This window comes from Crinia signifera, chromosome 5 (assembly GCF_055691185.1).
Source record: "Crinia signifera chromosome 5, ASM5569118v1, whole genome shotgun sequence".
Taxonomy (NCBI): Eukaryota; Metazoa; Chordata; class Amphibia; order Anura; family Myobatrachidae; genus Crinia; species Crinia signifera.
In genome coordinates, this window is record NC_139221.1 from 125,145,573 (window position 1) to 125,170,940 (window position 25,368).

Genomic DNA, 25,368 nt, shown 5'->3' on the forward strand with positions numbered 1-25,368 from the left:
GAGTAGCCTCGGTATGACTCGGTATGCAATTTTGATGTCCAGTTTACACCTCACCGGTTGAGAGAGAGTTTCCCTGTCTCTCAGCAGCTCATAATATCCTTTCTCGCATTGACTGTATATTACTCTCCACGAGAGCATTCCCTGTAGTACATGATTCTGGTATTGAAACTATATCCATATCAGACCATGCAGCCTGCTGGATTACTCTGCTCACTACATAAGATAGGGGCTCATATACACATTGGCGCTTCTCTAGTCATCTAGCTAGCTCCACCAAGGTTAAATCCCTCCTGGAAACCGCTTGGATGGAATAAAAACATAATAACTTATCGGTAGAAACTGACTCCCCCTTGCTATTCTAGCAGGCCTCTAAACCCAACCGGTATTACCCGGATCAGTCATTTCTTACAATTCACACATACGTAAAGAAAGAACAAAGTTATACCTTGAAGCCTAGTCTAATCTCACCACAGCATACCACACTTTTAAATTATCACCCCACCACTGCTCACAAAATTGCATTTAACCAGGCCAAAACGATATTTGATTATTATCCAAAATGGAAACACGCATATCACTTCAAGCACAAAGCAAATTCCATAGATTTGGAGGTAAATCCAATTGATTAATGACTAACCTGCTACACGGCAAACACCCTCCTACCATTATTACCATCCTGAGAAATGATACATTGGTCCACACGGGGCAGGATATCTCTAATACACTCCATGTTTTTTATACACGACTATACTCCTCCACCCCTGCAGACCAAGCAAACAAATAATCCTTCTGGGCTTCGATATCCTTGCCTACCCTGACGACTGACCAGACTGGCTCCATGCTGTCCAACTTTACGGAGAAGGACGTGACACGAGCCGTTGGCCAGTTGAAACCTGGTAAGGCCCCAGGCCCCGATGGATTGAGCAGCAAATATTATAAACTGCTGGTGCCTAAAATAGTAGCACCCCTAACAGCCTTCTTTACTTCACTTCTTAAGGTCGCTCCCCAACCTCTTTATTTCAATTCTGCATTACTCAAAGTGCTGCTGAAACCGGGACAAGACTCTACATTACCTTCCTCCTATCGACCCACATCTCTTCTTAATACAGATCACAAATTATATACTAAATTACTTGCAGACAGACTAAAATTTTTTACTGCCCTCTATTATTAATAATGATCAGACTGGTTTTATATGGGGCAGACACTCTGTACCTAACGTTAGAAAACTACTTTCGGTACTGCAGTGGTTACAGGCCTCAGGGACCAAGGACCCACATGCTATATTGTCACTAGATGCCGAGAAGGCCTTTGACATGATCTCATGAGACCATCTCTTTACCACTTTACAAATATTTGGAATCCATGGGGCCTTTTCTGAAGCAATCCGAAATTTATACACAGGCTCCACCACCCAGATTCTGGCTAATAACTACATGTCCCCCTCCCCCCCCCCTTCCAAATACTAAGAGGCACCCTGCCAAGGTTGTCCCCTCTCCCCGGAACCCCTAGCCATTAATCTGCAAAATACCCCCTCCTTCACTGGAGTTATGGTGCAGAGGCCAAGCTTAGTATGTTCGCGGGTGACATGCTCTTGTTTTTCTCGAACCCTCACCTTTCAATTGCAGCGGCTATGTCCATCATAGATAATTGTAGTACTTTCTCAGGATTTAAAATTAACTACACTAAGTCCCATTTATTCCCCATTGCACTACCTCCCTCCCTGATTGCAGTTTACCCCCCGCTACAACAGTTCCGCGTCTGCTCTTCTCCACTTAAATATCTAGGTAGCCTGATCCCACTACACATAGACACATTGTACGCAGATAATATCAAGCCGGTCTTGCAAACTATAACGAAATTGACTGAAAGGTGGATGTCTCTCCCCCTCTTATTATATGGACGTGTCACAGTGGTTAAAAGTGTACTATTCCCGAAACTATCGTACTTGTTGTAGATGTTGCCTTTTTCACTTTCCAAGAAAGATGTATCTCATTATAACACCACAATCTCCAAATTTATTTGGGCCAACATAAAAAACAGAATGCCAATGACCAGGTTATTTCTTCCCAAGCCAGAAGGTGGCCTTGGCCTACCCCAAGTTCAGGAATTTTTCCATGCAGCTCTTTTTAGATATGCCACTGACTGATTCTTTCAAAGATCAGATTACACTAACGAGAAATTAGAACTAGCCCTCTTCCACCCCTATTCTTGCACACCCCACGTAGCAAAATCCCGAGCCACATCAAAGATAATATCCTTTTTTGTGATGTATACAAAATGTGGGTAACCATCAATAAACGATTTGGTAGAAATTATGCCCGCTCACCTTTCCCCACCTTCTGGGGCAACCCATGCTTCACTCCAGGCTTGGAAAACAAAGCTTATATAGAGTGGCGACAGAAGGGTATATCTGCGATAAGAAATATCTTTGATCCTGGCAGCACTATTTTTACTTTTTCAAAACTCACAACTGAACACCATCTACATAAATCCCATTTCTTTATGTATCTACAAGCCCGTCACTACGCCAAATCCCAACCGAAACCATTTCCCACCTTACTCGCCCCGCACCCGATTTTATGCTTACTGGCCCCACACAACATCTTAGGTTATAGACTAAGGAACCTGTTCCAACTACTTGTAATTCTACCCAGGGAGAAATGAATGCATCACCTTGAAACTAGATGGAAGTTGGATATTCCCTCCCTCCCTTCCTGTACAGCCATACTTCCCGCCTCCCTTCAGGAAACCCATGTAAATTTCCTCAACAGGGCATACGTTTCCCAACAACAGAGGAGCCATTTCATCCCGGATGACTTAGGCCTCAGCCCCAAATGTAAGATGAGAGGCGCAACCTTCTTCCATAATTTCTGGGAGTGCGGTTTAATAATAACTTTCTGGAGGAAACTGCTGAGTTTCCTGAATACTATATTCTCTCTAGGGCTAACATATAACCCACTTCTCTCCCTATTTCTGTATTTCTCTGATTGGGATCTTGGTGTTAACAAGAAAAAGATTACACCATTGCTCACACTAATTTTAGTCTTGGCAAAAAAACTGATCTTGACACACTGGATTCCCATGTTACCTCCCTCTCTAACAGAAATCAAAAATTATCTTCTTAAAATCAAAATTTGCCAATAAAAATGTTTTTAAAAACAAAACACAAAAAATATATCTGTGTTGCACTCCGAGGTGTAACGCCTTACCTGAAATTATCCTATGCACTCTGGGATGCCAATTCCAGTGGCAATGCCTGGTGACAGTCACCATACACCTCCTGATTCCTGAACATTGCCTGCAAAAAGGTAACAAAGAAAAAAGGGTTTGCAAACAAAACATTTTTAATTGCTAGTAACATAAAAAAAAAAATTGTTCTAAATTAACACAATGGAAAATGTTTTACTCCGGGTAACTTGGATTCATACTCCTAACATCCCTGCATAGTGACTTTTTCGGTACTTATGTAATATCTGGGCTCCCGTTTTTCTTATGAGACTGCGTCCGCTCGCCACGCTTCGGGCACGGTGGCTCGCTACGCTCGCCACACTATATAAGATCAACTCCATGCGTAGTTGGATAGTAGGGGTATGAAAAAATGGGGTGCATTTAACATGGGAGCCCAGATAATACATAAGTACCACTTTTTCTGCTGTAACAAATCCTGCTGGTAACTTGGATTCATACTCCTAACATCCATGCATAGTGACTTTTTCTACTCAGATCGCTTAGAAAATGCCATGAAATTGCCCTGTGTGTGTGCCTCATCAGTCTTCTGTCCCAGTAGATCTGAGAGTATATGCTAATATCGCAGTTGGTTTATTTTGTAAAAATCCCCTTTGATAACAATGGCCAGCACATCAGACATCTGAGTAGCTACTCAGGGTATCCATCAAAACTATGCTGCTGGGGGCCAGTGAAACTGCATCTGAGGACAGAGGGAGAGGGAGAGAGGGAGAGAATGAAATTAGTGATTCATTTGTGTGTTTTAATTTATTATATTAATAGTCATGTTTGGATATAGGTCTAATCATATTGATGATATAGAGCAATATTAGCTCATGAGTTGTAAAAAACTGTTGCCTAAATATATCCAATATATATTAGAGATGGGTCGTTCGTGAATGAAGCGTATATTTTGAATGGATCCCTTTAAAGAACGAGTGAGCTGCCGATCCCAAAAAGGTGAGCCGTCGGTCTTTTTACGGTGATTTTCAAACGGAAGTAACCCACCCTCCCGCCCGGTGGATACAAACAAAATTAAGTACAGGGTAAATCTCGCAAGAGCTATTGAACTCTCGCGAGATTTTATGTTTTGTTAATATAAAATTAACCCTTTTTCAATGTGAGCTGGGGACCCATGTGAACGATCCGGATCTTTTCACTGACTGATTCGCTGGATCCAGGCTCGCCTAAGTGATCTGTTTTTGCCATCTCTAAATATATGTAGTAACCAGCGGTGTAGTGATGGCGATTTCAGTGGCGTGGGAGATCCAGGGGCGCCCGGCCAGGACTTTTAACCACGGATAGAGAGGAGCAAAACTAAACCAACCTTTCATGGGATTTTAGTGTTGTGAACTGGAAAAGCTGGCTTGCGGTAGGATCCAATCATCGGCCACTACCATGATAACAGGCTACTGGTTGGCTGAGAATGGCTGTCTCTCAGCCAACCAGTGACATGTTACCATGACAGCACCCAGTGATTGGATCCCACAGGCAGAAGAGTTTACTGCATCACCCTCCCTCCCAGCCAGGTCATTCTTCATCTGCCTTTTCCCCCTTCTGTTTCTGCCACTGCTCTGTATATCTGTTTAGCCAGATTTAGCCAATTTTATTATGGTTAAAATACAGTTTGTTTTTTTTCCTCCACAGGGTAGTGCCTGATAACCAATAGGCTGATTTAGTAAGTAAAAAGAGAAAGGTGAACCCTAAAAAACAGTTAAAGCTGCTGTATATGGGAGTGTGTAAGGCTCCCCGTAATTTGAAACAGAAAAGAGGGGGTATACAGCGCTGGGTTATTCTGAATGATGACCAAACACAGTTTATATAATAAAATACAAATGCATTTTATTCACATACAACAAATAAAGAGAGTACTCTCTAAGAAAAAATGTATAATAAAGATTCTTAAAAAATATATATTGCGCAATGAATAAAAAGGGGGGGGTTTTCAAAAATGGTCAATGCATGCACATGGCTCCAGAGAATGAATGAGGTAGTTCATGGGCCAATAAACTGGTTTATAGTTACCACCATTAATGATAAAAGCATCAGGGTCTCATCTGTGGACCTGGAGATGGTTCCGGTGAAACTTACTGCTCCTGATGAAGACGTGCTGATACGTTGAAACGCGTTGAGCCATTTCAAAGACCCTGACATCTATTGAAGCCCTATCTTCCACCTGGGCCTAATTGAGAGCCCAACACCACCTTGCACCAGGCTCAAAAAGCAGTGAACTCACCCCGGACCAGCTTCCACCATCCTGGGCCTACAGGTCCACACCTCCTCTGGCAGTGATTCACGGCAGTGGTTACTCCATCATCCACCCACCATTCCTGCTCTATTCCACCTGAGGCACAGGTCCACACCTCCTTTGGCAGTGATTCACGGCGGTGGTCAATCCTTCATCCACCCACCACTCCTGCTCAATCCACCTGAGGCACTTTGGACCAACAAGCTGGGAATTTCACCGGAACCATCTCCAGGTCCCCAGATGAGACCCTGATGCTTTTATCATTAATGGTGGTAACTATAAACCAGTTTATTGGCCCATGAACTACCTCATTCATTCTCTGGAGCCATGTGCATGCATTGACCATTTTTGAAAATCCCCCCCTTTTTATTCATTGCGCAAAATATATTTTTTAAGAATCTTTATTATACATTTTTTCTTAGAGAGTACTCTCTTTATTTGTTGTATGTGAAATAAATGCATTTGTATTTTATTATATAAACTGTGTTTGGTCATCATTCAGAATAACCCAGCGCTGTATACCCGCTCTTTTCTGATTTAGTAAGTAAGTTTAATTTATATAGCGCACTTTCTCCAACAGGACTCAAGGCGCTTAACAGACATTAAAAACAATGCACACAATACAGAGAATGTAGGTAGTACAGTAACAGACAAGTCACAGACAATAGAAACACTTGAGCACACAGTAAGCCTAAAGCAGGAGTGGTGCAGCATTTTGGATAACTTCCATGGGTTGTGTACTTCACCCTAATAAGGTACCAGGTGAGGCAGCCATTTTAGGCGCTCTGTGTAGGATTACCCTGGGTGGAATAGAGTAACCCTAAAATAAATTACCAAAAATGGGTGATTTCAATGTATACTCAGGTCCATGTATTTTTCATCCCATCCACAAGTGCACCAGATGAGGCAGCCATGGTGGGTGCACTACGAAGGTTACACTGTAGGAGGCGAGCCATACCAGGACCCAATGCATATATTGGAAAGCAAATACTTGTGTAGTAGTATGATAAACCGTGCACAGAAACATCCATGTGACCCATAGAAACCATCTGAGGCAACCAGCTTGGTGCACTGCATAGGTCAGAGCTAGCAGGGTGTGCAATCTGCGGAGGAACACATTACAGGAAAAGCACATGGTGGAGTAGATGTGTGCTGCAGGGGTGGGGTGGGGGGGGGGGAGGGAGAGAAAAGACAGCCTAGGCTGCAGCCTAGGGCGCCAGGACTGGGGGGCTTGCAGATGACAGCCGGAGAATACAAATGAAGCATAATTTATTACATGCTTTCTAGCTATCACCTGTCCCAATGTAAAGTTCTTAAGGTGACTGCCAGATGGCTGTGCCAATGTAACTTACTGATGGAACCATTACTTTATGTACATTGTGCTACAGCACCAGCTAGGTAGCCTAAACCAAAGTCTCCACAAGCATTAGATCCTACATGTCAGTTGTATAACCTTTGTTACATGCACATGGGCAATATGAATGGAGAGTCACTGAGCGCCTATACAGTACATATGTCTTTAGCAGCATTAAAGGGGGAGTTACATGTGTATTAGCCTTGGGCACCTGGAACCTTTAATGAGGTCCTGCCTGTGGGGACAGTGTGTTTGTGTTTTCCAGTGTTAGGGGTGTGCGTGTGTACTTGTGTGCATAGAAACGCACTGACGTTAGCTTGCCCTGGGTACCATAACTCTGCGTTACTCCTCTGTTAGTAACATATATCCTATTTTATAGACACACAGAGAGATCTGTGCTTACTTTCTAAGCAATCTAGTCAGATAGCTTAGAAAATAGCACAAAATCTCTCCGTGTGCATGCCCCTTAACTCCTGTCAGAATTTCCTCCTACGGGAGGCTGGTGTCAGTATTCCAACCACCGGGCATACATACGTATGTATCCCCATTAAATTATGTACTGCAGACTAGTCGACAAATTCAATATGCCGAGATCCTAGTGCATACATTCAGTTGATTCTAGAAAATTGTCTGCTGATGATAATGGTATTAAAAACTACATCTAATGACATATTTGAATGGTTTATTTATTTATTTTCAAAACAACAAGTATCTTTGTTGTTTTATAAATAATTAAGCCATGTGTTGCAAATAATTGTATTAATGGAATACAGTATTACAGACTGCATTATATAAATAAACACTACTGTATGTATTATGGTGAAGTTGTTGTGTTAAAGGAGCATCTTGAACCTGAACAGTAATATCAGCGGATCTCACTTAAAAGAATCAGTTTGTGTCTATGAAACATTATGACACTATGATGAAACTAACCATACAGATTTTAGGTGCATACACATGGGCATTTGTCGCTGGCAATATGGTCGCTGAGCAACCATATTGCCAGCGATTGGAGTGTGCACCGGCGATAAATCGCCAGGTGCCCGCTCCCGTTTTTAGACCCCTAATGGGGGGCTCCTCCGACCAGCGACTTCCCCTGCCTTTTCTCCTGGCAGTGGGACATTTTCATCAGCAACCATCTCTGGTCACTGATGAAAAGGGGACACTGAGCAATATGATTGCTGAGCATTTTATTGCTAGCAATATATTGCCAGCAATCATATTGCTTCATGTGTACAAAGCTTAAGTTATATTTTAAATGATTGCTCATTTTGGCCCTTCTGAGCAAGATCGTTTGTAATATTGTCAAGTGTGCGTGCTCAATACCATTAACAATACATATTCTCGTGGGTTGTCTGTACATGCTCAATTTTGGCTTTGTTGTTGATGACTGCATGTACAGTATGGAGTAGGGACAGGATGACATCACAGAACAATAGGATTCCGTGTGTAGGCACTAAATCGTTTGTCCAAGGGAATTTTTCAATGATATCGCTTACTGATCCTATTGTTTAGAGTGTACCCGGCTTAAGGGGCACAATACACTACAACGATTTAGCATGATTTCATGTGACTCCAAACTTTCGGGACAATATATTGTTTTTAAAGTGGCAAATGGTATGTGTTTTTGCATAGTGCTGCACTAATGACTTAAAAGAATAGCATTGAGTTGGATGGAAAATGGAGTGTTTTTTTGTGCATGTGATGTATCACTGAAAGTTTGACAGGCATTTCTAGCCCCCCTAGTACCCTAATCCAGACCATCAGATATATTTATGGTATAGTTGTACACCATAAAGCCCCGTACACACAGGGGAGATATATTGCTCAGTTTCTTCTGTTCATCAGCGACAAGAGATGGTCGCTGATGAAAAAGAAACTGCCGGAGGAGCCCGGCAGTGGTAATCAGCTAGTCGCAGAAGCATGTTCCTGCGACCAGCGATCACTACAGGGGCAAAAACATGAGTGCGCACCCGGCGATATATCGCCAGTGCACACTCCCATTGCGGGCAATATGGTCGCTCAGCGACCATATTTCCCGCGATATTGCACAAAATTGCCCCCGTGTGTACGCACCTTAAGGCTTGCCAAATCACATGCAATATATTTTATGCATAAATAGCACAAAAGTACAAAATCGTATAGAATCAATCCCTGGAGTTTAATGGAAATTGCAGCCAACTTCAGTGTCAGACATATCGTTGTAGTGTATGGGGCCCTTAAGATTGGGAAATTGTGCAATCGTCAAGAAATTGCTAAATCTTCAAATCATGGATTACAGATTGTTGGTGTATTGTATGGACACCTTTACACAATACTGAATTAGTATCTAGGTAGGAGTATAATTATTCTATGTATCCTTATTACTTAGAAAACACTACTTAATAACACACAACAATAACCATAACAGCTGTTACTATTCAGATGGAAGTTAATGTCCCATATGTAATGTACCCTTATTAAATAGAGGTGCTTACAATATGAAGCGCCTAACAAGATTAGAGCTTTAATAAATATCTCTTGAAGCGTCCTTCTATATAGGTAAAGGCACAAAGTGTCTCCAACTCTGGCCATCGGTGTAGATACTGCAACCAGCCATCAATAGTTATAAACTATGTGACGGATTAACATTGATAGTTTTAGCTACCGATGGTCATCCATGATCTTTGACTGTATGGCCTTTGGGCCAGGTGTGGGCGGAGCTAATGGTTGTTGAGGGTGGAGCTATGCGCCATGAAAAAAACAAAAACAGGAAACATTGGTTCTCCTGTGCCATAGATGTAGGGAAATTATCTGGCTCTCCCACAACAATTGTAACAGTATTCAACATCGGCCATAAACCATCGATGATTGTCCATACTCTGCATTTCACAAAACAGCTTTAAAGGCATTTAAGTACAAATCAAAGCCCTAAACAGAATCTTCTGAGTGAGCTCTGCCTCTGTAAAATAGAAAACTAAAATGTGGCAATACAGCTTTAATGAAACAAGTTGTCTGCAATTTGTGCTCTTTTCCTAAAACTGTGGAGATCACTCGCAAGAAAAGAAGCCCAAATTGCAGGTAAATGACAGCAGATCCGATGCAATGCATGTGCTGTGCGCATCTGACCGAAACCTGCGATTTGCACCGGCTGCACAAGCAATCTCTTGGGGGTGCATCTGAGCCAAGCAGGCTTGGCTGGGAGCACATACAGTCCTGCTGCACATGAAGATCCTGGGCGGTTCAAAGGGGGATCTCAAGCAACTTTGGTGAGTGGAGAAGTCCTCATTGTGTATGGCCACCTTTAGGAACAGTGGCTTATAAGGGATTTATGAATAGGCTGCAATGATTTTACCTGTATTTAGCAGAACCTTTGCTTTCCAAACAACTCAAACAACCCAGCAGGAATTCCTTAGATATCAGTATTAAAACACAAAGATGGGAATAAAGGTGCGTACCCACGGTAAGATATAGTGCAAAATCTAGCACACTATCTAGCTAGTTTCGAATAGCATGCTAGATAGTGCACTATATCTTACCGTGTGTACGCACTATCCGGCGTACAATGCGCGCTCCCGCCGGTCGTCTGGGAGGGAGCTGCTCGGGTGAGCATGCAACTCAATCTGGCTAAAAAGCATAAGATAGTATAGTGTAGTACAGCTGTGATGTCATATCGTATATGATATCTTATGCACATTTTACGTTATTTTAAGCACAAATCTTATGCTTTTGACCACTGGGACTTTCCTGGGAAATCGTATACAATATCATACTGAACATAAATCGTACCATGGGTACGCACCTTAAGACTTCATATGTGATGTTCCTATGGGCAACCAACCAGAATCTACTTATTTATTTAGCACCTGCTAAAAGGTAGTAGACAGGATTTGATTGGTTGCCTATAGCAACATCACATGTGAAGCCTTATTCCTATCTTAGTAAATTTCCCCCTTAATAACATCACAACGTGTGTCATCACATTACCCTACTAATATGTACATTGCCAACTTAGGGGGAGATTAATCAAACCATCAAGAGATCAAGTAGAGGTGCTGGCCATAGAAAGCAAATTCTAGTGATCAGGTTATAAATTAGAGACCGTTCGATAAATGACAGCTGATGTTTATTGGTTGCTATTAGCAACTTCTCCACATGACCTATTTAGACTCAATACTTTGATACAGCTCTTAGTCAGGACTACTGTGTCAACACGATTCCTAACTGAAAAAATGCATTTTAAATAATAAGCATGTTCCCTTATGAAACGAGTAAATTAATTTGCCCTTGAATGTATAAGTTTTATCACCAGCCCCGGATAAAGCATACAGCACATGTCCTCCACCTCCCCCGGCACAGGCAGCAGCAGGTAGGGGAAGCCGGAGGACAGGCACTGCAGCTGGGGCATCAGGCCAGGCAGCTGCGCACTCACGGAAAGAGCAGGAACAGCGCCGGACGCATAACTGCAGCTGTGCATGTGCAGGAGCTCTAATCTCCCTCGTATACTTTCTTCTTCGCCAATCACATGTGGCGCCAGTGACGTAACTCAGCTACAGGGCGAAGGATGGGACATAATTCATATTACACTGATGTTTCGCTTTGTCCGTCTCATTTTCTGTGAAACGAAACGGCGGAGGTCCCAGGCCGGCCAAGACTTGTTTTGTCCCAGTGCGCTCCCTGTAGGTGTGTGACGTATGCGAGGCGTGTGATTGGTGGGTTTTCAGGCAGCGAGAACATGCTGACAGTGTGTCACCTTATGAGTCCTGTGTGTCCCGGAGCGGCCCCAGCTGCGCAGTAGTGTGAGTGTCCCCTGCCTCCTCTCACAGCGCCCTGTACGCTCTCCCTCCGCACTACTGGTATACTGTGTGCACCCCAGTGACGGGAACACACATACCGCTTATCACACGATCCTTCTGCTACAAATTAGAGCAGGGTTCCCACCCCTCTCCTCCGAAACCATCAGCAGGTTATGTTTTGTGAATGTCTTTTATCATGTCCAGATTTTTACTGGGTCATTACTTATCCCCAGTTTCCACATACGACATGACCGCATGATCTGGTGCTTGTGGATAGTGGTTACCTACCTGTGCATGGTTGCCTACCTGACCCTCTCCTTCAGGGAGAACATGCTCTGTTCCTGGACTTCCCTGGTAATGTAGGATTGCCATCACCTGTGGGGAGCAAGCTAATTGATAAAGAAAGGTGTTTCACCACAGGTGATGGCAATCCTACATTACCAGGGAAGTCCAGGAACAGAGCATGTTCTCCCTGAAGGAGTGGGTCAGGTAGGCAACCATGGGTTAAGAACCCCCTGCATTAGCCGAATACATTCAAGTCCAAAGGACTTCCGGTACTTCCTCGTCTTTGCAGACACAGCTTATGCTACGGAATTTACATAGCATAACCCGCACCACCCTGGGTCCACGCCACCATCTATTACCTTTAAGGTGCCCGTACACGTTACAATTATTGTATACTATATTGTATCTCATTACATCTCAGTTTTGCGATGAGATCTAGTACAAAAAGTATGTGCAGCACATATGCCGCCCATACACGTCCCGATCCTGGCGGTGCGACGTGTGCTTTGAGGTGCGCGCTCCCGCGGCACCTCATTGCACAGTACAAAAAGTATGTGCTGCATGCAATGCGATGTGATGGATGCTAGTTAAGCCCACAACGCACGCCGGGATCGCAGCGTGTATGGGCAGCTATATACTTTATGTGCTAGATCTCATCTCAAAACCGAGATGCGATATAGTATACAATATTGTATACAATAATTGTAACCTGTATGGGCACCTATAGTTAAGTTGTTGCGAGCAGAGCTAGACACAGAGCCCAAAGCATGGCGAGCAAACAATGGTGCTATTCTGAAAGCGGCTAACGTAACTGGCGTAAGTTGTGGCCGCCAAGATGAGAAAGTACCGGACTTCCCTCTTAGGGCTTAAGGTGCGTACACACGGGGGGAGATATATTGCTAGCAATATGTTGCTGAGCAATATATTGCTCAGTGTCTCCTTTTCATCAGCGACCAGAGATGGTCGCTGATGAAAAGGAACCTCTGCCGGCAGTGCCGCAGAGGTAATCATCTGTTCGCAGGAGCAAGCTCCTGTGACCAGCAATTAGAATGGGGCTGAAAACGGGAGCGCGCACACGGCGATTTATCACCAGGGCACACTCCCATCACTGGCAATATGGTCACCAGTGACCATATTTCCAGCAATTATAGCCCATATCGCTGCCGTGTGTACACAGCTTTAATCCAAATGCTTGTGGAGAGTGCAAAGTGCCATTCCAATGTTAACAAATGCGTTTGATCACGTACCCCAGGCATGTCCGAACTATGGCCCTCCAGCTGTTGTGAAACTACAAGTCCCATCATGCCTTGCCACCATTTAGCTACTAGGTGATGCTAAAACTGTGGCAAGGCATGCTGGGATGTGTAGTTTCAAAACAGCTGGAGGGCCATAGTTTGGACATGCCTGACGTACCCTTTAAGGCAGGGGTTTTCAATGTTTTTTTAATTCATGGCGCCCTAGAATATTCTGCATTTTCCTTTTTGAGAAATTTAGAAAAAATATATTTAAGCAAATGTTTGATTCTAAGTTATCCTTAAGTTCAATTATGTGGTGAGGGACAGAATTTGCTTATTTTTCTCCACATACATACTTTATGGTTTACAGCCACAAGCACTGATTTTGCCTCTCAGATTGATCATAACTTTTTTTTTAGTTGGTTTTGGACCATGAATCCAAGGCACCCCAGTGTGCCACGGCAGGATACGGTCATAGGGTCACCAGCAAGTTGTTAGACAGTCATGCATTAAGGTCGACATAGGTTAGGTTGACAGTCAAAAGGTTGACATGGTGTTTTTCACTGTTTTTTGAGCTGACAGGCGGTATTTCATGCCCTACCATCCACTAGGGCATGGTGGGAGAATAATATAGTGTGCCGAGCGAGGCACCAAGCCCGAAGCATGGGGAGCACAGCGGTGTACTATAACCTGTGTCCATGTCGACATTCAGGTAAAAAAAACAGTGAAAAACCCCATGTTGGCCTTTTGACTGTCGACCTAGAGTCATGTCGACCTAATGACTGTCTAACAACTTGCTGGTGAACAACTGATCCACACCCACCACGGCACAGTTTGGGAACCACTGCTTTAAGGGCTGGTTTTAGCCTGAATTTGCAACAAACTGCTCGGGGCAGTGAGCATTTTTGGGTGTGTTTATGGCTGCCATAAAGTGCATGGGATGGCGTGATTTCTCGCCCATGTGAGATTGTCATGACTGAGCATTTAGCATGGAATCCATGTGGTAACAAGTTTTTCACACCTATGAGGTAGTGCGGCAATAGCCCCAGTTTACAGCAGCTTCAGCTCACACAAAAATGTTTGAATTTGGGCTGAGAGGCTGATCCATAAGGAGTGTGACATGCAGAGCAGTTGTTGGTGTATCAACACTGCTGCGACAGTAACTTTATCTGCAATGGAATTTTCTCCTGCATAGGAGTATTTAGGAATCTGCCCATCCCTAGGCGCAGCATTTTTAGCCGTGCACAAAGGGTGCACAAAGACATTTTTTTTGTCTTTGTGCACCCACATAGAATAGGATGTACCTCCTTATATTATAGAATATAATGTGCCTCTCCTTTCCTGAAGTATAGAATGTAAAGCACTTCCCCCTGCCTTTAGAACCCATGCATTGACCCATTCTTACTGCCTTTCTCCCTGCATCATGCAGGAAAAGAAGCTGTTGTGCCATCCCCAGCAGGTACCTCACATGCCCAGTGCATACCTCCCAACATGACCCTCTCCAGGAGGGACACATTGCTCTGTTTCTGTATGACTGCCAGCACCTGTTTCACACAGGTTAATTGATAAGAAAGGTGCTTCAACACAGGTGATGGCAATCATACCTTACCAGGGAAGTCCAGGAACAGAGCATTTTCTCCCTGAAGGAGAGGGTCAGGTAGGCAACCCTGTTTTTAAGTCAGCAGAGGTTCCCAAATGAGGTTTTATGTATAGCCATGGCTCAGCACAAATGGGTAATTCAAAGTATCTAGTAGAGAGTAGTCCCTGGTACTGAAGCTTTGGTGCAGGTATTAAAATATACCTGTTTACTTGATTAATGGAGCCGCTGTTGTTGTTTTTTTCATAGTTATGTTCTGTAAAAGGATATCTAATTCTGGTTTGCATATTATTTTCAGTATTGGATATGTCCTAGTGACTAAAAGGAAGCGCTTTTAAAAATATATATATATTTCTAGATTATTCATATTTATTATTATTATTACAATAAACATGGGCTGATATCCTCTTTATTTAGATGAAGTGAAAAAAAAGAGCAACTTCTTTAAAAGACAACATACCAATAGATTAGCCTTATAACATAATATTGGGGTTTATTCTAGTTCATTCTTTCTGACAAAATCCTTCTTAGATGGACAAAACCATGTGCACTGCAGGGGGGCAGATGTATTATGTGCAGAGAGAATTAGATTTATGTGAGTTATTTTGTTTCTGTGCAGGGAAAATACTGACTGCATGATTTTACACTTCAATATAGATCTCACTTTGAAGAAAAACCCCACCCAAATCTAATTCTCTCTGCACAAGTTACATCTGCCCCACCCGCAGTGCACATGGTTTTGTCCATCTAAGAAGGATTTTGTCAGAAAGAATGGACTAGAATAACCCCCATTGTATGGACTCCCATAGCAGAATTAGCATCAACACTGTGATACTGAATACCAGTAATTGGTTAACATTGAGCTTCACAAGTATTCTCTTCCAAAGTCTGACTGTATTTAGTGTTCATTCTAGAACTCTGTATCTCTCAAGACTCATGCAATTCCTCTTCCCTGACTGGGGTGTTGTTCTCTGCTAGTGCTTCTAGAACAGGTCTGATCTGTATATCAATTCTGAAATACAGACCACAATGTGCTAGAAGAACGACAGCAGAGAGCGACACCCCAGGCAGGGAAGAGTTACTGCACAAGTATTGGAAGATGCAGAGTTCTAGAATGAACACTAGTGTTCATTCTAGCACCCGCCATCTTTGGAAACCCATGCAGTTTCTGTTCCCTGCCTGGGGTGTCGCTGTCTGCTGTGGTGTTTCTAGCACAGGTCTGGTTTACATATCAGTGCTGACATACAGACCACACTGTACTAGAATCACTGCAGCAGACAGCGACACCCCAGGCAGGGAACAGGAACTGCATGGGTTTCCAAAGATGGCAGGTACTAGAATGAACACTAAACACTAGTATTACGTTTGTCATATAATGTGTAACTGTTCTTAAGTTATGATATTTGTTCAGTAATATTAACTTTCTCAATACAGTATATATATTTTGAACTTTGCCTAATGGTAATATTTTTCAAATATGTCTTTATTTGAAACATTGGTTCAAAATATCTAAATAATATTCATTGGGCTGTATTCAGCCATTTTCAAATGTAGCTCCGTTCAGGTGTGTCTGGCTGCAGGCGGATAGCAAGCTAAAATGCGTGAAAAGTCGCTTGTTTGTGCATTCGAACACGTCTTTTCAAGTTGCACTGATAAGTTTGTTTGTGTTTAGCCACTAATCGCAGCTATGTAGACAAAAGAGAGTGGTAAAACCCTTAACCAGCGCTTGCGTTTCAAAGATTAAATATTTTTATGAACTTTAGAATTCACTGTGCACATTAAGTGGCGGTTGATATTGCTAGTATTTGGAAATATTTGCAAATTCAGATCTTTGAAAGACCAAATCCACATTTGCAGAAATGGCCACTTAATTTGCGTATTCGCAGCCATTTCGTAGACGTAGATTCGCCGATCTACATCTTTTCCGACTTTCAGAATGTTTGTGAAAGTCGGAAAAAAAGAGAACATTGGATAGGTTGAATGCTAATTCGATCTATTCTGCGTGAAAATGGCATATTTTACAGAGGATCGGAAATATCTGCCAGTATTGAATACCCCCATTGGTGAAAGGGAGTTCCTGATTTCCTACCTGTACAGTATGGAATAGGTGGGGATGTTTTCTTTCTGCAATGTGAAAACATGACATGTAATAGTGTATCTCATATGATAACGGAAAGCTTATAAAATTTGAAGTATACATGTTTGTCACCTCTGCGATGAAGAATAATGATGATTCTTGATATACATTTCACAGATACTCTTCATCCTGTTGTATTAAGACTATAAATAACATATAGACACAGAGTGCAATACTGTTCTGTTTTTACAAAATACATTTGCAATTTCATAAGATGTAAACACCTGACACTTTGACTTTGTTTTACTCTTGTACAGGTAAACCTTCATAATCAATTATTTTGGTAATCTTATGCTTAAACTTTGAGTTATTTGGAATAAAAGAATGGCATCCCCTAGTCGGGCAACTGTGTTGAGTCTCTACAAGATCATGCTAAGAGAAAGCCAGAAGTTTGGTTCCTACAACTACAGGTATGTGACATTGAAATATATTGTAGATCTTGATGTGTCCATTTAGTTAAAGTGAACACAAAAGTAAAGCTGTGTACACACGGGGGCGATAGAGGCTGAAATCGCTGGAAATATGGTCGCAGGCGACCATATTGCCAGTGATGGGAGTGTGCCCCGGTGATAAATCGCCGGGTGCGCGCTCCCGTTTTCAGCCCCGTTCTAATCGCTGGTTGCAGGAGCTTGCTCCTGCGACCAGCTGATTACCTCTGCGGCACTGCCGGCAGAGGTTCCCTTTCCTCAGCGACCATCTCTGGTCAATGATGAAAAGGAGAAACTGAGCAATATATTGCTCAGCCATATATTGCTAGCAATATATGGCTGAGCAATATATCTCCCTCGTGTGTACGGGGCTTTTATCTAAATTCCAGTTTCATTGGTGGCAGTCTGGGGGACCTCACTGTCTTTGACATTAGATGAGTGATAGATCTGCTGCATAGTTATAAAAAAGGATACGCTCTTTAGAGCATGCGCTATGTACTAATTAGATGGATTGAATCATCCCCAGTGATCGCAAAAACCCCAACAAATAGTGGGTCCCTGGGACTTCTCACTTAGAAAAATTGGTGTCCTATCTGACCTTTTCTGGGTCCCAACGGCATAAAGCCTCCTCTCCCCTTCGTCCCAGCATGGTACATGTGGGTCCCGGGGGGAAGCATTATTTGGCCCACTTGCATAAAGCAAGATACATATATGCTAGAAAATACATAATTCTTAAAACATGGAGAGTGTGCCAAAGATTTAGGGCATGGCTTTGTGTGGAAGGGATGTGGCCACATAATAGTACCAATTCACATTACACCACGCACCGTAATGCCCATTAAATATGCCACACACCGTAATGCCCAGTACATGTTATAGCACACACTGTTATGCCCAGTACACATTATAGCACACACTCTTATACCCCATACACATTATGGCACACACCGTTATTCCCAGTACACATTATAGCACACTCTCTTATACCCCATACACATTATGGCACACTCTCTTATACCCCATACACATTATGGCACACACCGTTATGCCCAGTACACATTATAGCACACACACACGTTATGCCCAGTACACATTATAGCACACACACACGTTATGCCCAGTACACATTATAGCACACACACACGTTATGCCCAGTACACATTATAGCACACACACACGTTATGCCCAGTACACATTATAGCACACACACACGTTATGCCCAGTACACATTATAGCACACACACACGTTATGCCCAGTACACATTTTGGCACACACCGTTATGCCCAGTACACATTATAGCACACACCGTTATGCCAGTACACATTATAGCGCACACCGTTATGCCAGTACACATTATAGCGCACACCGTTATGCCCAGTACATATTATACCACATAAGCTCTGCTACATGCTTGTTGACAGGGGTTACATGCTCGTTGCCCAGGGGTCATTTTGTGCTGGTTGTCCAGGGAGCTGGAAAAGCTGACACACCGCTCAGCAGAGTAGGTGAGCGGGCTACCTGCGCAGTGGGGCGCGAGATGGGGCTGGAAAAGCTGATACACTGCTCTGAGTTGAGCAGCGTGCCAACTCTTCCAACCACATCAAATCCCCCACTGCGCTGCTGAGAGTGGCTGTCAGCTGTTCCGGTCGCAACTAGTCCCATCCTATCGTCCCCGCCCCCCCCTCCTTGTACCCAGGGGCAGCGGAAGGGTACAGTGCCCTGCTCAAAAGGCAGGGCGCACAGCTTTAGAAGTAATAAAAACGGACAGGGCGTGGCAACCTGTAAAACAAGCCACTAGTGATTGGCAGCCTGGCGGCCACTGCACAATGATTGTGTCCCGGCGATCGCTGCAGTGATTGGCTTATGAGTGTCTCACAGCTACAGCACAATTCATCCTCGGGGACCCCTTCAGTTTTAGAAACGAAGTCCCCGGTGACAAATTTAGAGTAAAATACGCACTATAGCGCATTTTTGCAAACCCTGATCCTTTTTGAAAATGTCTTCACAAAAGATTACTTATAAGAAGTGGTACTATCAGCTTATACTTTATACCTGTGGCCCTCAAGTTACACCAACAGTCCAGGTTCTTTGGCTATCCCTGCTTTTTAACAGATGATATATTTAAGCTGCGTGAGATACAAATTAAGTCACCTGTGCTTAAGCCTGGATAGCCATAGCACCTGGACTGTTGGTGTACCTTGGGGCCCACGGTTGAGGACCACTGCTTTATACTGTACATGTGCTTTATTTGACCTACACAGAGCCGACGCAACCTACTCAGCAGAGGATGCAAAGCAGTGAGGCGCCAGGCTGCAGAGGCATTCTCCCCATTCTGCTGTTGTGCGCCTGTCACGCTATATCACATTTATCTCATGGTAGATTACCATTATTGGAAGAGCAACACTCGTTTGCAGGATAGTTCTATTAATTGTTTATAACTGTTCCTGTGGACAATTCGAAATTTAGACATCTAAGGTAAATGGACTATTCATTTGGTACCTATTTCCTTTTAGTGATTATGTTTACCACTGATTTGTAAAGTTCTACACAAGGAGCCGTCAAATGTGTAATGCTTCTAATGTGAATATGCTATATATTGATTTATTGCTTTTAAAGTTTTTACCCCCTGAAGATGTCATGTAGGGCATTGGTACAGTGCTCACACAGTCAGCAGAAAGATCATTTATGTTGTGAGAAAATGGTTTGGTACTTATATGTTAGTTGGGCACCCACTAAGCTATTTGCTTAATTTTACGCTTCCCCTCGCGGGGCTCGCGACGCTTACATATAAGTACCAATGGTTTTAGAATATGCACTGTTTTTATGGAAAATAAAAACTGTTTTATATTAATTTTGCCTAATGTTGTTAAGTAAATCTTCAGAGAGAGGGTATATTCTGATATTAACTTCATTTGCAGCCTTATTAGGAAGTCTAAGAGAAAAAACAAGCCATTTAATACAGTAAAGGATAATAGCTATCCTTTATTTAGATTGAAGTAGTATATTTTAATGTATGAATATCTAATTGTTCTATATTGGATGCCAAGAATTGTACAATTCTGCATATGTGATATGGTCCACTGAACTACAGATGTAGTGATAAAGAGTTGATATAGAGTTCTCAAACTTGGTCCTCAAGGACTGGCAACTGTGCATATTTTGCAGGTCTCCTCTCAGAATCACAAGTATGAAAGATCCCAAGATGTGATGTTGCATTAGTTTCTTCACCCAAGAGAAATTAAGGTAGTGTACATTCTAGCACCCACCGTCTTTGAAAACCCATGCAGTTCATGTTGCCTGCCTTGGGTGTCGCTGTCTGCTGTAGTTTCTAGCACAGGTCTGGTTTGCATATCAGTGCTGATATATAGACCACACTGTGCTAGAAGCACTACAGCAGGCAGCGACACCCCAGGCAGGGAAGAGGTACTGCATGGTTTTTCAAAGATGGTGGGTGCTGGAATGAACACTATGCAGGCATTGTTTGGATTTTTTTGGTTACTACATGTAGGTCTTCCAGGTTCTCTACTTAGAAAGGGGCGTGGTCCCCTTGGCCATGCCCCCCTTCCGAATGTGTACCGGTTTCTGCCCTTCATATGTTGGAGGGTATGTTAGTGTGTGTTGTATTAGCAACACACATGGACTTGAAAAAGTACAAAAAAGGATCACCTAAAGAGCGCAGAATGAAAATTGTAGACAAACATGTTAAATGGAAAGGCAACAAGAGCCAGATGTATCAAGCTTCAAAAAAGTGATAAAATGGAGTGATAAACAGCCAGCCAATCAGCTCCTACCTGCTATGTTACAGACTGGGGGGTAGATTTATTATAGCGGTGCTAAATGCGCCACTATAATAGTTCCTGCTTCGCCTCATTAGCAAGGCAAAGCAGGAGGGGACACCAAGAAGATGCACTAACTCCCCCCTCCGGTGATGTCCCCTTGAGGAGACAGTGCATAATTTAATACTGATGCGTCGTCTCCTTCCCCCCTGGCCGGCTGACTGCGCATGCGCGGTATCTCGCTACTCACGTGAGATCCCCAGAGCAGCTCACAGCCAGCAGCAGGGACAGCGCTGTCCCTGTTGTGGGCACAGGGCATCGCCGCCTGCAGCTGTCGAAGTCGATAGCTGCAGGCGGCGGAACGGTCAGCGATGCTGACCGTTCATAAATTAGGCAGGAGGCAGGCGCGCAGTGCGAAATATTGTAGCTGCGCTATGCCTCCTGCCCCACACCGCTGTGCCGCACAGCAGGTTTCATAGATGAAGTGAAGCGATATCCCTTGCTTTAGCACGCGGGGATAGCACAGATGCACCACAGCGCTGATTCATAAATCTACCCCTGGGTTTGTAAAATGACAGCTAAGAGCTGATTGGCTGGTTGTTTATCACGCTCCACTTCAATAGATTTTTTAAGCTTGATACATCTGTCCCTAAGACTGTATATATAAAAGGCTAAATACTCCTCGCCTCTGAGGTGTAGAGGCCACTCGACAGACCAAGTTACTCCTTAACAGAAAGTGAAAGCAAAATTATCTATTTCAAACTTGCTGGATATGGAGAGAGGGAGCTGTGAAGACAGAGATTGGAGGTAGGAGCAGCTAAGGGACTAAGCTGTCATTTTGGCAGGCTTTTAGCTAGTGATTATATTAAATGAAGTCAGTTGGAGTAGCTTGACCGGATACAATGTGTCAAACTACCTGTTGACTGATGCAGAGGTCCCACTGTGGGCTACAGAAATGACATAATTTCAGTGATTGCCTCTAATACCCCTTTTACACCAGAGCCGCGACCCGGATTATTGCTGCTCCAGTCCGGGCCGGGGCTTGGTTTAAAAGGGCAAACAAAAAAATAACCTGGGTCCTGTTACCAGGTGTCCGACCCGGCGAATGTTCAGGGTCGGACATGGGGCTTCCCCGGAGTCGGGGGCCATGTAAGTGGGTAACCCGGGTCATTCGACCCAGGGACCCATTTCCTCCAATCAGGGATGCCCAACCTCCGGACCGCAGCACCCTGAGGTCAGTCCGGATGTTGGGCAGGGGCTGCGTACAGCCGGTACTATGCAGACAGCAGCAGATGTGAATGGATGCCTGTGTGCGACATCCATTCACCTCATGGACAGATGCTGGGGGCAGCCCAGCAGCTTACCTGGGTGCTAGGCTTGCCCCCAGCACGTCGGTCGGCGTTGCGGGGGTGACGGTAAGCGGGTTTCCCTGCACTTGGAGGTGATGTCATCTCCGAGCACCGGCTCAGGGCCCGAATTCACCGGTGTCCCCTACCCGGCATAATGCCGGGGGACGCCGGTGTAAAAGGGAACAACTGCCGGGTCACATCCGGGTCCAAAAACCTGGGTGCGACCCAGCAGTTTTGGTGTAAAAGTGGTATTATGGTTATGTAACAGAAAATTAGGTTAAGGGTCCAATGTTTGTCCATGCCATTTTCTTTAAGATTTAAAAAATTACTTTCTCTGACATGCAGCAGGGACCACTGGAATCACATCGGGTATTAGAACTGGGAATGCTGGGAGCTAGGCACTTCTTAATATTAATTAGGGGATACTGGCTCCTCCCCTCTAAGACCCACAATCCCCAGCAGTGATCGCGAAAACTCCCAAAAATGATGGGTCCCTGGGACCCCTCACTTACAAAAATCGGGGTCCTACTTGACCTTTTCTGGGTCCCAACGGAATAGAGCCTCCTCTCCCCTTCCCCAGCATGGCACATACAGAAGCCTCCTCCTCTCCTCCATATGGCATATACCCTGAGACAAGGGCCAGCCTGAGCCTATTTTTTTTTTTTTGTAAGCAAACATAGATTTGGGCACCCCAAAACTGTGGCTATTGGGGGGGGGGGTCAATTGGCAATTTGCCCACTCACATAAAGCAAGATACACATATCCTGGAAAAAGGCATAATGTCGGAATAGTGACACCTGTGCTGCACCAATCAGGATTCTGCCCCTGTCCATTGTTTCTAGAACAAAATTAAAATTAATGGCAGCAGGAACAGGAGAGATAGGGTTAGTGAAATCCCAGCAGAGTCTATAGGCTCCTCTCCTACAGACAGCTCTGCCTGTTAAGAGTAAATTGGCGAGCTGCAGCCTCTCTGCCAGCCGTGCAGTGAGGGGAGGAGGGGACAAGTGGGCCATTAACAGCCAGCACTCAGAGCCTGGAGGAGGTGACAGTGACACACAAGAGAGCAGCAGGTAGGAGAGGAGGAGGGAAGTCTGCAGCCTGAGTCCTGCTAGCAATAAATCCCCTTACATGACACAGCCAAGCAGCCTGCTAAATGGACCACGCACCCCTCTTACCTATACTTCCTGCCCGGGTCTGCTCTGTCATCACGGTCACACCTCCATTGGCATGGCCCCCAATGCTGGTTTCAGTTTCTCGTGCTCCGTCCTCACACCAGCCGCAGCTCTGTTCCCCTACTGAGCAGCTGCTTCTAGCGTTGGCTCCAGCCGTCTGTTGATGAGGCACAGTGCAGGAGCCAGCTTATGCGGCTTCCATGCACTGCTGCCTAAGACTCTGCGGTGACAAGGGACCCTTTCATTTTCGCACCCAGCAGATGTGTGAAGCAGCCGTAAGTCACGCTGTGTCTTCTCCAGGGTCGCATCACAACTGAGGGGGAACCGATCCCTCTGCCCTTGTCACACATATTAACACGGCGTGTACGCCGAAATGGGCGGAGCGGGTCCCAGGGGACCCAGCCATTCATAAAAAAGGAGTCCCTGGTGCTCCAAAGTGGGTAAAATACTCGCTATAGCGAGTATTTGCGAACCCTGCCCAGTGAGAAAATTGTGCCAGGGAGTTAGGTCACAGTTTTTTCTGCTCCCGCAACTTTTATTTTTTTGAGCTATTATACAAGCTGCGCTGCGTGCAGCATTTTCCAGGAACCCTTCCCCACCTATTCTAAAGGTGTGGGTCCGGGTTTTCCTGCGCCCCTGGACTGCCAGGTCGTCGGTCAGGACCTCTGAGAAGGTGCCTGCCCGTACGTGAGAGTGTTCCTGCCGCCCCTACATCAAAGGGGACGCCAGGCTCGGCTCCGGTGGGTGAGTAATGCTATAAGCACACCCACGTTCCTTCCCCTGCTTCCCTGATAGCCGCGCTGTAAGCGGCTGTGTCGGAGCTTAATACAGGCGCCGCCATTTTGCAGAGCGCGCGTCTTCTGCCACGAGTCCCGCACAGAGGGAAGCCTGTCAGCGCGGAGGAGCAGCGTCTGCAGGCGGTCTGTGGGACTCCGGTACAGCCCTGGAAGCGCTGGCAAGTATCAGGGGAGAGAGGAGTGTATTTAATTAATACTGAGGCGGGCATGGCGCGGCCCTGGTACAGATACATGTAATAAGGCTGACTCTTTTCCTGTTCACAGGTTTACTGCAGCCTTGTGAGAATCTCTGTCACTATATTGCATAGACTATATTGTACAGGGTTAGATATATATCTAATCTCTGTCAGCAGAAGGGGCTCATTCTCATCCAGGGTCCACAGGCCTCTGAGGATTTGGCCTGCAGGAGTGTATCTGTACCTTGTGAGAGTGTGTGTGGTGTGTGTGTGTGTGACCTGGTGCAGACTCACACATCTCGGTCACGGACCGGTCTCAGGGTGACCATGACGGGCAGGTCCAAAGCCTCTCAGAAGGCTTTCGCCTGTACAGTTTGTACGGCAAAATTTACACAGTACACTCCAGATGGGAACGCCACTGTATGTCAGTCGTGTGCTGGAGCTTCAACTGCCTCCATGTCGGGCTCTCAGACTCCTGAGTGGGCTTCGGTCCTAGTAGGCACTATGTCCCAGCTATCTTCTGAACTGGCGGTCTCCCGCAGGGTAGAACCCGCTTGGGCGACTACTCTGGCAAAGTCAGTGGAAGGGTTAGTTAACTCTATGACCAGACCGCAGAGAGCCGTTACAGCAAGCCAGAAGCGCCCTTATCAGGCCCTTATTCAGGATGATGACTTGGAGGAGGAGCAGGAGCCATTCCATGAGATGGAGGACGGTGAGTGGGAGGATGTCCAGGATGTCCTTCCTGAGGAGGAGCCTACCCCAATGGGGATAGAGGCTCTTATCATTGCAGTAAAGGAGGTACTTCGTTTA

General features: G+C 44.7%; 2 protein-coding genes across 6 annotated transcripts in view; one reads left to right on the forward strand and one right to left on the reverse strand.

Moving 5' to 3' along the window:
• The window catches only part of FARS2 (phenylalanyl-tRNA synthetase 2, mitochondrial), a 353,709-nt gene extending 342,228 nt beyond the window's left edge, over window positions 1-11,481 (reverse strand). Inside the window, exons 1-2 of one of the 2 annotated variants that reach the window (XM_083187986.1) lie at window positions 11,242-11,481; window positions 3,213-3,301 (exon numbers count right to left, since the gene is read on the reverse strand). In XM_083187986.1, coding sequence (XP_083044112.1) covers window positions 3,213-3,301; window positions 11,242-11,270 — 118 coding nt within the window. In that variant the 5' untranslated portion in view covers window positions 11,271-11,481. The remainder of the gene's footprint in view (window positions 1-3,212; window positions 3,302-11,241) is intronic. The other variant, XM_083187988.1, reaches the window with a different exon arrangement.
• Window positions 11,381-25,368, forward strand: part of LYRM4 (LYR motif containing 4) — a 118,755-nt gene continuing 104,767 nt past the window's right edge. Inside the window, exons 1-2 of one of the 4 annotated variants that reach the window (XM_083187990.1) lie at window positions 11,381-11,492; window positions 17,117-17,269. In XM_083187990.1, the coding sequence (XP_083044116.1) occupies window positions 17,184-17,269 (86 nt within the window). In that variant the 5' untranslated portion in view covers window positions 11,381-11,492; window positions 17,117-17,183. Of the gene's footprint in view, window positions 11,609-11,674; window positions 11,776-17,116; window positions 17,270-25,368 lie in introns of those variants that run through there. The other 3 variants (XM_083187989.1, XM_083187992.1, XM_083187993.1) reach the window with 3 other exon arrangements.